Source organism: Prionailurus viverrinus, chromosome X (genome assembly GCF_022837055.1).
Source record: "Prionailurus viverrinus isolate Anna chromosome X, UM_Priviv_1.0, whole genome shotgun sequence".
In the NCBI taxonomy this organism is placed as follows: Eukaryota; Metazoa; Chordata; class Mammalia; order Carnivora; family Felidae; genus Prionailurus; species Prionailurus viverrinus.
The window spans coordinates 35,285,469-35,298,036 of record NC_062579.1 but is presented as its reverse complement, the minus strand read 5'-3'; the positions used below and the strand labels follow the sequence as shown (position 1 = coordinate 35,298,036).

At 48.4% G+C, this 12,568-nt stretch overlaps 1 protein-coding gene across 1 annotated transcript in view; it reads left to right on the top strand.

Moving 5' to 3' along the window:
• The first annotated feature begins 530 nt into the window (after positions 1–530).
• MAOB (monoamine oxidase B) overlaps positions 531–12,568 on the top strand; it is a 113,929-nt gene continuing 101,891 nt past the window's right edge. The window contains exon 1 of the mRNA XM_047844860.1: positions 531–687. Coding sequence (XP_047700816.1) covers positions 642–687 — 46 coding nt within the window. The 5' untranslated portion in view covers positions 531–641. The remainder of the gene's footprint in view (positions 688–12,568) is intronic.

The window sequence follows — 12,568 nt, the reverse complement described above, 5'->3', positions numbered from 1 at the left end:
CACATTTAGGTCCTTTATCCATTTTGAGTTTATTTTTGTGAATGGTGTGAGAAAGTGGTCTAGTTTCAACCTTCTGCATGCTGCTGTCCAGTTCTCCCAGCACCATTTGTTAAAGAGGCTGTCTTTTTTCCATTGGATGTTCTTTCCTGCTTTGTCAAAGATGAGTTGGCCATACGTTTGTGGGTCTAGTTCTGGGGTTTCTATTCTATTCCATTGGTCTATGTGTCAGTTTTTGTGCCAAGTCTGGTGTTCTTTGTATTGCTCTATTTGGGGGAATAATTGCAGGGGGCTGGAGGCAGACACCCAAAGGGGCCACCGCCCGCCCCCCAAGCTCAATAACGCACTACGGAGGCTGATGGAGAAATAAAGGCCGCGCTGAAGGCCCAGGGGAGGTGTCCCCCCCCCCCTCCCCCCAGGCTCCCCGTGCGGGCCCCAGGTGATCTCTCCGCCCCCGCGCCCGCCCTCCCCAGGCCTGGGCGGCGGAGCTCCGGGCAGGGGGCGGGGCTCGGCGGCGGGCCCGAGGCGGGCGATATAGCGGCTGGGCGGCAGCACCAGAGTGCGGGGGCAGCGCGGCCGGCGGGGGCCGAGACCCAGACAGCAGAGCGGCGGGCACCGGGGCGGCCCGGAGCGGGGCGAGCACCATGAGCCACAAATGCGACGTGATCGTGGTGGGGGGCGGTATCTCAGGTCAGTCGCGGCCGCGGCCCTCCTTCTTTCTCCTGCGTCCGAACAGGTGGCCGCCGCCGGGGTGGGGTGGGGGGCGCGGGCGGCCGAGGGCCTTGGGGGCGGGGGCCGACCCCGGGAGCCTCGAGCCTGTCCGTGTGCGCGGGCGGGGATCTCGCGGGCCCCGAGCGCCGCGCACGGAAGCTCCCACGAGGGGAAGGATTTGGTGCGGTCCTGGACAGAAGGGGGTGGGGGGGGTGGAGGGACGAAAGTCTGTGGACCGGCCGGGGCCAGGCTTTGAACTTCTCCCTCCGAAGGCTGCTGGGCCTGCGCTTGCGGGAATTTTCGAGGCGAAGAGAAAGGGGGCTGGTTAGCGCGCGGGAGGTTTCTGCTAGGGGGTGGCGCAAAGGTCCGTCCCTTTTTCCAAGCAAAGGTCAGTCGTCTGCTCCAACCTGCCCTGGGCGCTCGGCACCCCAGCTTGAAGCAGGCGTGCACCACAGCGTACTATAACCCTGGCAGCAGGGGAAACGACCTTGAACAGTTAGCTCCTGGTTCAGAAAGCAGGGGTTGGACCCTGGGGCGATTGATTGACAAATACCGTCCTGACCCTGATTCTCTGTGGTTCTGTGATTGTCACGGGTCTCTCCCTGGGGCTGCGGGGCCTTTTGAGCAAATAGCTCTTCTCACCACTACCCGCTTCCAGAACAAGATGAACAAACTGTCCAGTGGGGCTGGGGTGGGGAAACTTGACTCTCTGGCCCAGCCTATGTTTGGCAGGTTGGAGACTACCCTCTCAGACACAGGGAGGCTGTGTGCGCAGCAGGGCGCAAAGACAGAAGCCAGAGGGAGGGATGGAGTGGGTGGAGAAACCCATCCTCTAACGAGGGTCAGGCAGATCCTATGGGTGGGGGTTAGTGAGAATAAGCAGTGTTCCCAGAGCGGCCTAACAGCCCCCTGGGGACGCTTTGGCCCCAATCCCGGGGCCTCCTGGTTCCTGAGAAGTAATTGGGATGCTTCCCAAATCCACGGATGTGTTGCTCAACCCTTGGCCCTAACCAGGTCTCAGGAGCAGGGTTAGCCTTTGCTCTCCATGGAGTGGGCAGGGCAGAGGTGCCCCGACTGCTGTACCTGGTGAGGAAACCAAGACCTTGGATGTTGGGGGCTGATCCTGGTCTTGTGCCGCTCCCTCCACTGCAGCCCTCCTCACCTTTGGGTCGAGTCTCAGGCTACCGTTTGTGTTCTCGTGGCCCTCCTGGACTCACTCAGGCCAGGCCCTGTGTCCCATGCTGTAGGGTACACAGACGCATAAGACAGTGGCACGCCAAGGTGGGCCAAGGCTGGGTTGATTTGGCTTGCTTTCGGTATTTTTGACATCTCTTCTCCTATGGGGGCTTGGACTTCAAAGCATATGTAGAAAATATTATTCAGGGGCACCTGAAGTTCTCTTGCCAGGCCCCCGAGGTCCTGTTTTTGCCCAAAGTCTAATGGGTTCAGAGTTTTCTACTTCCCCCCCCACCCCCACCCCTTATTATGCCCTGATTCATACTCCAAACCTTCAAGATCACTCAAATAAATCATGTTAGACTCGTTCAGGAAGGGTAGATAAGGGTTTGGCTATTTCCACAAGCAGTGGTGAACTTTTATATTGACCCTCAAACTCTGAAGACAGGGGTCAGATGACTAGATCTGCCTTCTTCTCAGGAACATTACATGGAACAGTCGTTGTTCTAAAAAGCAAGAAAACAAGGTTCCAAGGCCTTACTCAACTGCTTTATCTGCTGCATGAGGATAACAGCAGCTAGTCAACAGCTAGATGATGACAGCATCACGGTGAATGGCAAGAGCAACAATGCATGTGAAAATAGCTTTGCAAGGGCTGACATGACAAGAGGTCCTACAAGAATTGTACTCATTTATTCAAACAGTAGGCATTAGAGGAGGCTGTGGCAGGGGATGCAAAGTTGGGTCGCATTGCTTTGGAAGATGTGCCAATCCAGGAGGGGAGAGGAGATACCCAAACAAAGACAATACAAGGTAGACAGTGGTGGATGTGATAGATGCTTTAGTGGTGCGTGCACAGAGTCCTAGGGAAGGTGATTGGAGAGAATCTCCAACTCTGCTGAGAAAATCTGGGCAGACTGCACAGAGGAGGTGGCATTTGAAGTAGGTGGGAAAGGAGGACTATGAATTCAGCGGGAGACTAGATGAGGAAAGCATTTTGAGCTAAGGAACCGCTTATATAAAAACACAAACATGTGAAGGAACACGGTAGCCAGGCTTAGGAAACCTCGAGAACTTCCGTGTGGCGAGTTGAGGGAGGGTGTGGTGGCACGAACTTTGGGGAGGCTTGTGCATCATCCGCAAAAGGTGCCGTTCTTTCTGTGGTCGGTGAACGCCGATGGGGATTTCTCATTCCCAGAAATACAGGGATGGTACTAACCAAAAGAGGGAGGTGAAGGGGGAAGAGCAGGTTTGGGAGAAGGATGGGGCACGTGGAGTCAGAGGTGCTGGGAGGACCACGGGAGAGGTGTCTGGCAGGTGGAAATTCAGGGAACTTGGGCTCAGAGATACGTGCACGCGAGAGAAGTTTGAGCTGAAGCCACTGATGCAAATGAAATGACCCAAGCCGAAAGAGAGGAGAGAGGAAGTCTGGAACAGACTAGACGAGAGGGTGGAGGAGAGGAAGGTGTGTCCATCATTCTCTGTTGTCTGAGGACTGAGAGGAGGAAACCGAGACACCGGAAGACACTTAGTTAACCTCACAGCTTAGCTGAGATATCATCTCCCAAGGCTGCCCTTCCGAATCCCCCCAGATTGGGTTAGATGCCTCCGTTTTATTCTCCCCTGCCACCTGGTCCTTCTTCCTGAGGTTTTAATGGCTCACTTTCCCCTCCACTAGACTGTGAGCCTCCAGAGCCCAGGGAAGTGTCCCTTTTTCTCTGCAGAGAACCCCCAGCCCCCAGCTCCAGAGCCCTGCCTGGCCCAGTTAGCACTGAGGACTTGCTGTTGGCTTAATGGACTTTACACCAACAAAGTAGCAACTGATTGGATTTGAAACTCACATCCACTGTAACCACCAATCTTGCATTTCCCCCCAAATCACCCTGACAGCAGGAGAAGCAGTCAGATCGGAATTTTAGAATTAGTAGGTGACCGACCCAGTGTTTACATTTAGAAGTGTCTGAATTTGACTCTGCTTTTTAAAGTTTGTTAGTTGTTAAGCTTGGGGCGTTCTGCTAATTCTCTAATCGTTTTGAAAGCCGTCAGCAAATTTTCATCACTCCCTTTAGGATAAACACAGATAACGGGAGGGTCAGCCGGTTAATATACAACCTTCTTTTTTGATGTTTGAAAACTTCCAGGGCAGCTGTAGAATAGTTTTTTTAAGAAATGTGTGCGCTATATGAATACATACTTACTGAAATCTCTTCCACTGAAGGAGCAGGTGATCCCTGGAGTTTTGACAGAGTAACAGCATTTCCCACATGGAGCTGGACAGCAGCATTTTGTTTCTGTCCCGAGTCTCGGTTTCAGTGTTTGGGTTGGTGAAACCATGGAAACTATCTTTTGCAAATCTGGATTGGCTCTTGCTGAATCCTCAGGAGAAAAACACCAAAAAAGGGAAATTCAAAGCAGAAAGGATGGTGTTTTTGCCAGGCTTGAGAGAGGAGAGTCAGCTGTCTGGGGTTAGTGGGCACTTAGCCGAGATCCCGCAGAGCTGGGAGCCAGCCTTCCAAGTTGTGACCAACACCTGGCCAGGAGAGCAAGCCCGGTACGGGCTGGTGGGCCCGGTCTGGGCAGGGTGGTGTCACAGATGGCCCAGGAGGGATCATGAGTTGAGTTGGAACACAGTCGGCAGATGTGGCCTGTGTGTTAATGGCAGAGCTTCATCTAGAACCCACCCGAATGTTCTGAAAAATAATAACTGTGTAGAAGTTGCTTGGAAATCTGTCTATCCCCATCAAAGAGAGGCTATGGAGAGGCAGTATGGCAATGTTAAAATGATATATATAGTTTGGTATCAAACAGACTCATTCTACACTTACCCTACTGTGTTACCATGAAAGTTCCATCACCTCCCTGTTCTTCAGCGACTTCATCTTTTTTTTTTTTAAGTTTTTTTATTTATTTTGACACAGAGAGAGAGAGAGAGAGAGAGAGAGGCAGAGACAGAGCATGTGAACGGGGGAGGAACAGAGAGAGAGAGGGAGAGAGAGAGAATCCCACCCAGGCTCTGCAATGGCAGCGCAGAGTCTGACTCGGGGCTCCAACTCCCGAACCTCGAGATCATGACCTGAGCCGAAACCAAGAGTCGGACGCCAAACCGTCTGAGCCACCCAGGCGCCCCTAGCGACCTCACGTTTTAAATGAGACTCCTAATGCGTTTATTGGCAAGAGGTTGTTGCTAGGATTAGAAAGAATGTACATTGGCAGTCACATGGCTTCAGCTTACACGTTTTGGAAAATATATCCTTGTTTAGACCCTAGGATTTTCCGGTCTGTGGGAGGAGAAGGAGGCTTTTCTGCATAATCACTTCGTCCTCTTCACCCCTTACAAAGGCTACGTATATGTGCAGGCATCCGTCGGGACCCGTCTGGTTGCAGCCCCATCCTGACCCACCCCATCTCTTTACTCCCTGCACTGAAGGGCCTCAGGAGCTCAGGCTCACCTCGGGTTCAGGAAAAATGTTGGCGGCCCCAGATCTGCATTTCAGCCGCACCCCAGCCCGGCTGTTATTCAGATTCTGACCGGGTCCTCATTCCCAGCCACCTCACTCCCATCTTCGTGATGATAACAAGTGCATTCATAATGGATGCAAATCTTATTTATTTAACAGGATCAGTTGTTTCTTAAGAATAAATAGTAACAAGAGTTAGCATTTCGAGGGCCGTCCACAGGCTGGGCAAGGCGTTGGGAGCTTAACTTTTCACGGCACCTCTGTGCGGTTTGAAAATGACAAAGCCCTGTACCTTCTGCTTGATCCTAATACTTGGGGTGCGTTGATGGGGGGGACCTGCTTGGTTGGCCTTGTGGGCAGAGCCAGGGACCACTAGAATGACAACTTCTAAGTCCTTCTGTATCTTCCAGGTTTAAGGTTGGGCTTGGCCATTCTCCATGGCAGCAATTTCCTTGGCTTCTGGCTGGATGTTGAGGTCTAGGCTCCGTGTCACACAGGGCACACGGAGCATAGTGTTAAGAGCGTCGCGTCTACCCTGGTTCCACCAACTAGCTGTGCTACCTTAAGCGAAATTGGTGACCCTTTCACGTCTTAGTTTGCTCATCTGGAAGATAAGGATAATCATGGTATCCAGTTCAAAAAGTGGTTGAGAGGATTACAAGAGAAAATGCATGCAAAGGGCTTAGCATCTGGCAAGCACTCGGTAGATACTGGTTATTATTCTTCATCAGGCTGACAAAATGGCCACTAACCGCAGGCGGGTCTGAACAGGCACCTTGTCAGCTGACTCCACTGTCAGAGTTTGGGTTGAGGAAATGGTTAGTGACCGTGCGTGCAGTAACACGCGCGCGCGCACACACACACACACACGTTCATGGACTATTATCTTATATAGGGATGCTGCTTTGCAGCTCTACTTTCTTGGCTTGTATATGATATGATAACACAGATGATATAAGAAAGCCAGCAGCGGGGCTCCTGGGGGGCTCAGTCGGTTAAGCGTCTGACTTTGGCTCAAGTCGTGATTTTGAGGTTCCTGAGTTCGAGCCCCGTATCAGGTTCTGTGCTGACAACTCGGAGCCTGGAGCCTGCTTCGGATTCTGTGTCTCCCTCTCTCTCTGCCCCTCCCCTGCTTGCACTCTGTCTCTCTCTCTAAAAAATAAAAAATAAACATTAAAAAAAAAAAAGCCAGCAGCAAAATTCAAAAGGCTTAAACTCTAATGACTTTGAATATGTACGTGAGAGAAATACATGAGAAATTCTGAACGCAGGACACCTTTCTATATGGACACTTCTAACCCGCTTGGTACCCTGAAGATGTTAATATTAGGCTCACCCCCACTGTTACTCAGTTTCACATTTGTTTCCTTGTTTGATGATGTCTTCTACTCCCGTGTAAATGTCATCATGGGACGCAGCTGGTTCCAGTCTGTTAACCTTTCCCCATCATCAGAGCAGGCCATTTCCCTGTAACAATAACTTGGAGTTTGTTTTGACATCACTTGTTCACACTCACACAGGTGCAAAGGCACACACACATTGAGAGGATTTTACTGATGCGGCTGCTAATGTGTGCCATCAAAATGTGTTTTAAAACACTACAGCTTAGAAAATTCGCTGCTTTAGGGTTTCTTGCACTTTTGATAATAAACACACAGGTGGCCCCTCTGGTCAGATCTATCTTATGAACTTGAAGAGATCATTTAGTTTTATCATTTTATTTTAAGTAGGCTTCATGCCCAGCCCGGAGCCCAACTCGGGGCTTGAACTCATGACCCTGAAAACAAGCCCTGAGCTAAGGGACGCCTGGGTGGCTCAGTTGGTTGAGTGTCTGACTCTTGATTTCGGCTCAGGTCATGATCTCACGGTTCATGAGTTGGAGCCCCAAGTTGGGCTCTGTGCTGAGCATGGATCCTGTTCGGGATTCTCTCTCTCTGCCCCTCCCCTGCTCTCTCTATCTCTCAAAATAAATAAATAAACTTTAAAAAATAATATGTAAGTGAGCTCTGTACTGTGTAAGCCAAGGGCTAAGTTAGATAGAAGGAATGAATCATTGAAGACCCAAGGGGTTGGAGAAGGTGCCATTAAGCAAATGGAATGTGAGCAGGTGCTGAAGAACAGGAATAAGGTGAATCATAGGGCCATGGGCTCCAGTTAACAGCTAATATTTCTATTTATAGGAAGGTAGAAGTCCCAGCAAGGCAAGAGTAATAGGGATGGGGACATGTGGGTAATAAAGTTAGTAGAAGGAGGGAATCAAACAGCGAGACATTGAAAAGCCAAGTGATGAACCTGGCTGGTTCAGGCAGTAGAGCATGCAACTCTGGATCTCAGGATTGTGAGTTCAAGCCCCAGGTTGGGTGTAGAGATGACTTAAAAATAAAATCTTAAAGGGGCGCCCGGGTAAATCAGTCAGTTGAGCATCCAACTGTTGATTTCCGCTCACGTCATGATCCCAGGGTCGTGGGACCGAGTCCCATGTCAGGCTCCAGGCTGAGGGTGGAGCCGGCTTAAGATTCTCTGCCCTCCCTCCCTCTGCCCCTCTCCCCAGCTTGCACTCTTGTGGTCTCTCTCTCTCTCTCTCTCTCTCTCAAATAAATAAATAAAATCTTAAAAAAAAAAAAAAGAAAGAAAGAAAAGCCAAGTGAATAGATAGGGTTTTCTGTGATTGGAAATAGGGAGCCACTGAAAATTTGTGTATAAAGATAAAGGGGGCAGTTATGTGCCTGACACGTGGAAGGCAGCAACCCTAGGAGCCAGAGAAGCCAAGAAGTGAGTAGAAATTCTGGAACAGGTTGAAAGGTGACCAGCTGCTGAGAATGAATTCGGTTATCCTGACCCCCAAGGCTAGTTGTGAGAGAAAGTGGGGGAGGGGAGGCAAGAAGGGAAGAGGTCTTGGAGGGCCCTTGGCTTTCTTCTGTTTTGCCGAGAGCTGACCCAGAGGAAGTATCACAAAATAAGTAATTCATGTTTTCTCTCTGAAGTTTTATAACTAGAATCGAAGGACATGACTGTATTTACATTTTTCCTTTTTTTTTTTTTTTTAAATCAAAGAGATTTTCTACCCAGGGCTTTGACCCAGCTTACTAAGTGACAAACACACATCTTGGGCAATCTGAAACACGAAGTGAAGAGTTCATCCTATTTGTTATGTCAAAGTTGTCCTTGAAACCTACGGTTTCGTAAAAGGAAAAAAATTTAAAAAAAAAGGGGGGGGGGCGCCTGGGCGGCTCAGTCAGTTAAGTGTCCAACTTCGGCTCAGGTCATGACCTCAAAGTCCGTGAGTTCGAGCCCCATGTCAGGCTCTGTGCTGACAGCTGGGAGCCTGGAGCCTGGAGCCTGCTTCGGATTCTGTGTCTTCCTCTCTCTCTGCCCCTCCCCCGATCGAGCTTGCTCTCTCTCTCTCTCTCTCTCTCTCAAAAATAAATAAATGTTAAAAAGAAAATTGAAACATACTGTTTTATGAGAGAGAGGGCACAGTCAGAAAGTACCTTCGGGTAGGAATGACCTTTCAAATGTTAGTAATGTCACCATAACCTCTGTTTAATGGTATCTGAAATGGCATGTTCCAGTTAACTTCCACTTTATGTCAGAAGGGTAAGCTCTTGATCCGATGTTAATCATCTCTTCCATAGGCCATTTTTTAACTCTGGCCACATCCTCCCTCTCAACATTTATCAGAATTGGACAACAGGGAAGGTTCGCTCTCCTTCCAGCCCAAATAACCACTCCCTTTGGGTGTATCTCTCAAATATCTCCAATGATCCTTTTATGTTGAATTCTGACTCCTGACCTCATGCTTTGTAGTTAGAGCTACTTTCTTTCTTTCTTTTATGTTTTTTAATTTATTTTTGAGACAGAGAGAGACAGAGCCTGAGTAGGGGAGGGGCAGAGAAAGAGAGGGAGACACAGAATCTGAAGCAGGCTCCAGGCTCTGAGCTATCAGCACAGAGCCCGATGCGGGGCTCGAACTCACGAACTGTGAGATCATGACCTGAGCTGAAGTCGGACGCCCAACCAACTGAGCCAGCCAGGCGCCCCGAGCTACTTTCTATTCTTGTGATCCCAGTTGTGTTTCTGTCTTAAATTGTGTCTTTATAATTATGTCTTTAATTCCATCTCACTTCTGTGGATTATTTCCCAGTTTTCTACATTAAAACAAGTTCTTTGGGAAAGCTTTTGTTATCCAACAGAGCCCCTTTTTCAGATAATTTAAGATAAAGTAAATAATTAAGAGGCAAATTAATTACTGACCAAAATTCCCACCAAAAGTTTTAAGGAGAGGGGTGCCTGGGTGGCTCAGTGGGTTAAGCATCTGACTTTGGCTCAGGTCATGATCTCTCACAGTTTGTGAGTTTGAGCCCCGTGTTAGGCTCAGGGCTGACAGCTCAGAGCCTGGAGCTCTCTCTCTCTCTCTCTGCCCCTCTCCTGGTCGTGCTCTGTCTCTCTCTCTCTGTCTCTCTCTCTCAAAAATAAATAAATATCTAAAAAAATTTTTTTAAGTTTTAAGAAGATAAGCCACTGATACAAAGGAAAGATGAAATCACATTTTTTTCTTGGTGATTTATAGTTTAAGGACTTTTTTGGAGACATGGAACATTTTTTAATAACCTGAATTATAGAAATAATACCTGTTTATTATGAAAATCTGTAAATTGCAGAAAAGGACAAAAAGAAAATGAAAATCATCCATAATTGTTTTCTACAAAAAAAACTAACCACTGTTACTAATGCCACCTGTATTTTCTTTTTGTAAACCACCTGTTGGATCTATGTGTTTGTTTTTATTTTTTTAATGTTTATTTTGAGAGACACAGAGAGAGTGAGAGAGCATGTGCAAGCAAGGGAGGAACAGAGAGAGAATCCCAAGCAGGCTCCAAGCTGTGATCTCACAAACCCTGCGATCATGACCTGAGATGAAATCAAGAGTTGGACAGTTGGGGCCCCTGGGTGGCTTAGTCGGTTAAGCGTTGGAGTCTTAGTTTGGCTCAGGCCGTGATCTCACAGTTTCATGAGTTTGAGCTGACAAGGTGGAGCCTACTTGGGATTCTCTCTCTCCCTCTTTCTCTGCCCCTCCCCCACTTGCTCTGTCTCTCTCTAAATATAAATAAATAAAATTTAAAAACAAAAAAGAGTTGGGCATTTAACCGACTGAGCCACCCAGGTGCCTTTATTTGTTTATTTTTAAATAAATAATAACATGACCATTTAATCGTGTCTTAAGTGCTCTTTTCCCGTAAGATCTTGAGAACTTTATATTTCTCCCTATGATTGTATCTATTTACCCAGTCTCCTATTGCTGAAGATTTGCATTTCCAAACTTCTGCTATTTGGAAGAAAGCTGTTATAAACATCATTACACCTAAACCATTGTGCATGATTCTGATGATTTCTTTTGGAACCTTCTAGAAATAAATGTTGGGAATCCTTTGAAGGCATTTAATAATTATTGCAAAACCGTCATTCCCAAGAGAATTTCACACTTACTTTAGAGTGGAATTGTAATAATGGGCTTCTTGGTTACCTCAACAGGCAACCGACATCCGCCCCCCCCCCCCCAACTCTGGCACAATACCGAGAAAGCCATGGTTCTTCACGAGCTCATAGCTGTAATTTAATGAAGTTGTAAAATCACAACCCTCTTCTGTTTTGTAAAATTTCAGTGGTGGCAAGTAAATTTTGCTCTCTGCAACTGGTCTCTGCAATTACGGCTTTATGCCCGCCATTATTTACTAGGAACATACCTTTTTTAGGGTACCTCTAAATTCTTTGGGTGCCATTTATCCGCTGCGTCTAGAAGTTTGCCATCCTCACTTAGATCATTCTGGTGTGTTTCAGTGCCGAAAAGCAAACAGCCCGGTGACAAATCACTTTCTATGATTAATTATTTTTACCCCTCTAGATAAGACATGAATATAGCCTTTGTCCACAGTCTGTTTTAACGGCTGATCAAACAGCTGTTTCATGTTTTACATTTTAATTTCCTCTCTAGTTTGCCTTCACATCTGCCATAGATTTTAGTTTATTTAGGAGTCCTGTCCGATGCAGTTGACGGTCTCAGAATAGCCCTTTTGTGCTATGCCAGTTAGTCAAAATCAAACAGCCCTTGTTAAGCACTGAAGATAAGTGCGCGCAAAGGCGTACACGCAAATGAGCCCCTCTTTTCATCGAACGTGGTGCCCTATCTTGTTGTTTCTGCAGGGGAGAAAAAGAAGGCACGTTTGCAAATTTCCTCGATGCGCTCACTCGTTCAATAAACGCTTATCGAATGCCCCATTTGCCAAGCGTTGGGCTGGCGTGGGGGCGAACACATGGGTTATGCGTGTTTCCGTCCCGTACAGCTACACACAGGTGAATGCTCTGAGGGGGCGTGGGTGCTGAGAAAGAGAAGTGCATCTGGTTCAGATGCCGCAGAGGAGAGAAGGATGACGGCGTCACCTCGGGGCCTCAAAGAACCTGCTGGAACATTCAGTGACAGGATTTGCTGGAGAGTTGATGGGCCAATTCAGATATTGTTCCGTAAACTGTAGCTTTAAGTGGGTGAGATTTCAATCTACATTCTAATGTACACAGGCCGTTGAAATGGTAGTTTCGCCCTTCCTACTGTAGGGGCCTAAAATGGCAGCACAGGGGATGCTGTGGTTGGTTGTTCCAGCCCCCTTTCCCTCACCTGCTCAGAGGGTTGGCCGCCCGCTGGTGCACTGCTGAGTCCCTCTCTGGAGATTGCCCTTGACTGAGGGGAGCCGACTCACCCAAGAGCTTGCCCCTTCCTTTGGGGACACCCTCACATCAGGACGACTCTGACAGGCCCTCTCAGCTTCTGTTGTTCAACTCCTCCCTGTGACCACTCCTGCCTCTCTTACTCCTTGACACGTGTTGAACCCCGATGAAGCTCCTACGTACAAAGGCTGCCGGCCATGAACCTTAATCTAAACAGACGGTAGTTGAACAGTATTTTTGTTCTGTACATCACAAGATGTTCTAACCATGAAGCGTTAGTCACTTGGAGGTGGACGCCTGGAGAGAGGGCTGAGCCTCCAGAACAGGGTGGAGGGTGGAGGCTGACCTCTACCTCAGCCCAAACAAGCTCCAGGGAATCTAATTCTCTTACCACTCTGTGGGCTGATTTAGAGCTGAGATTCATAGCCTCTTATCTGGAATTGCTATAAACAATTAGAAACATTTGTGGCAGCGGAACCAAGGGGTGAATTATGAAACAAACAGCC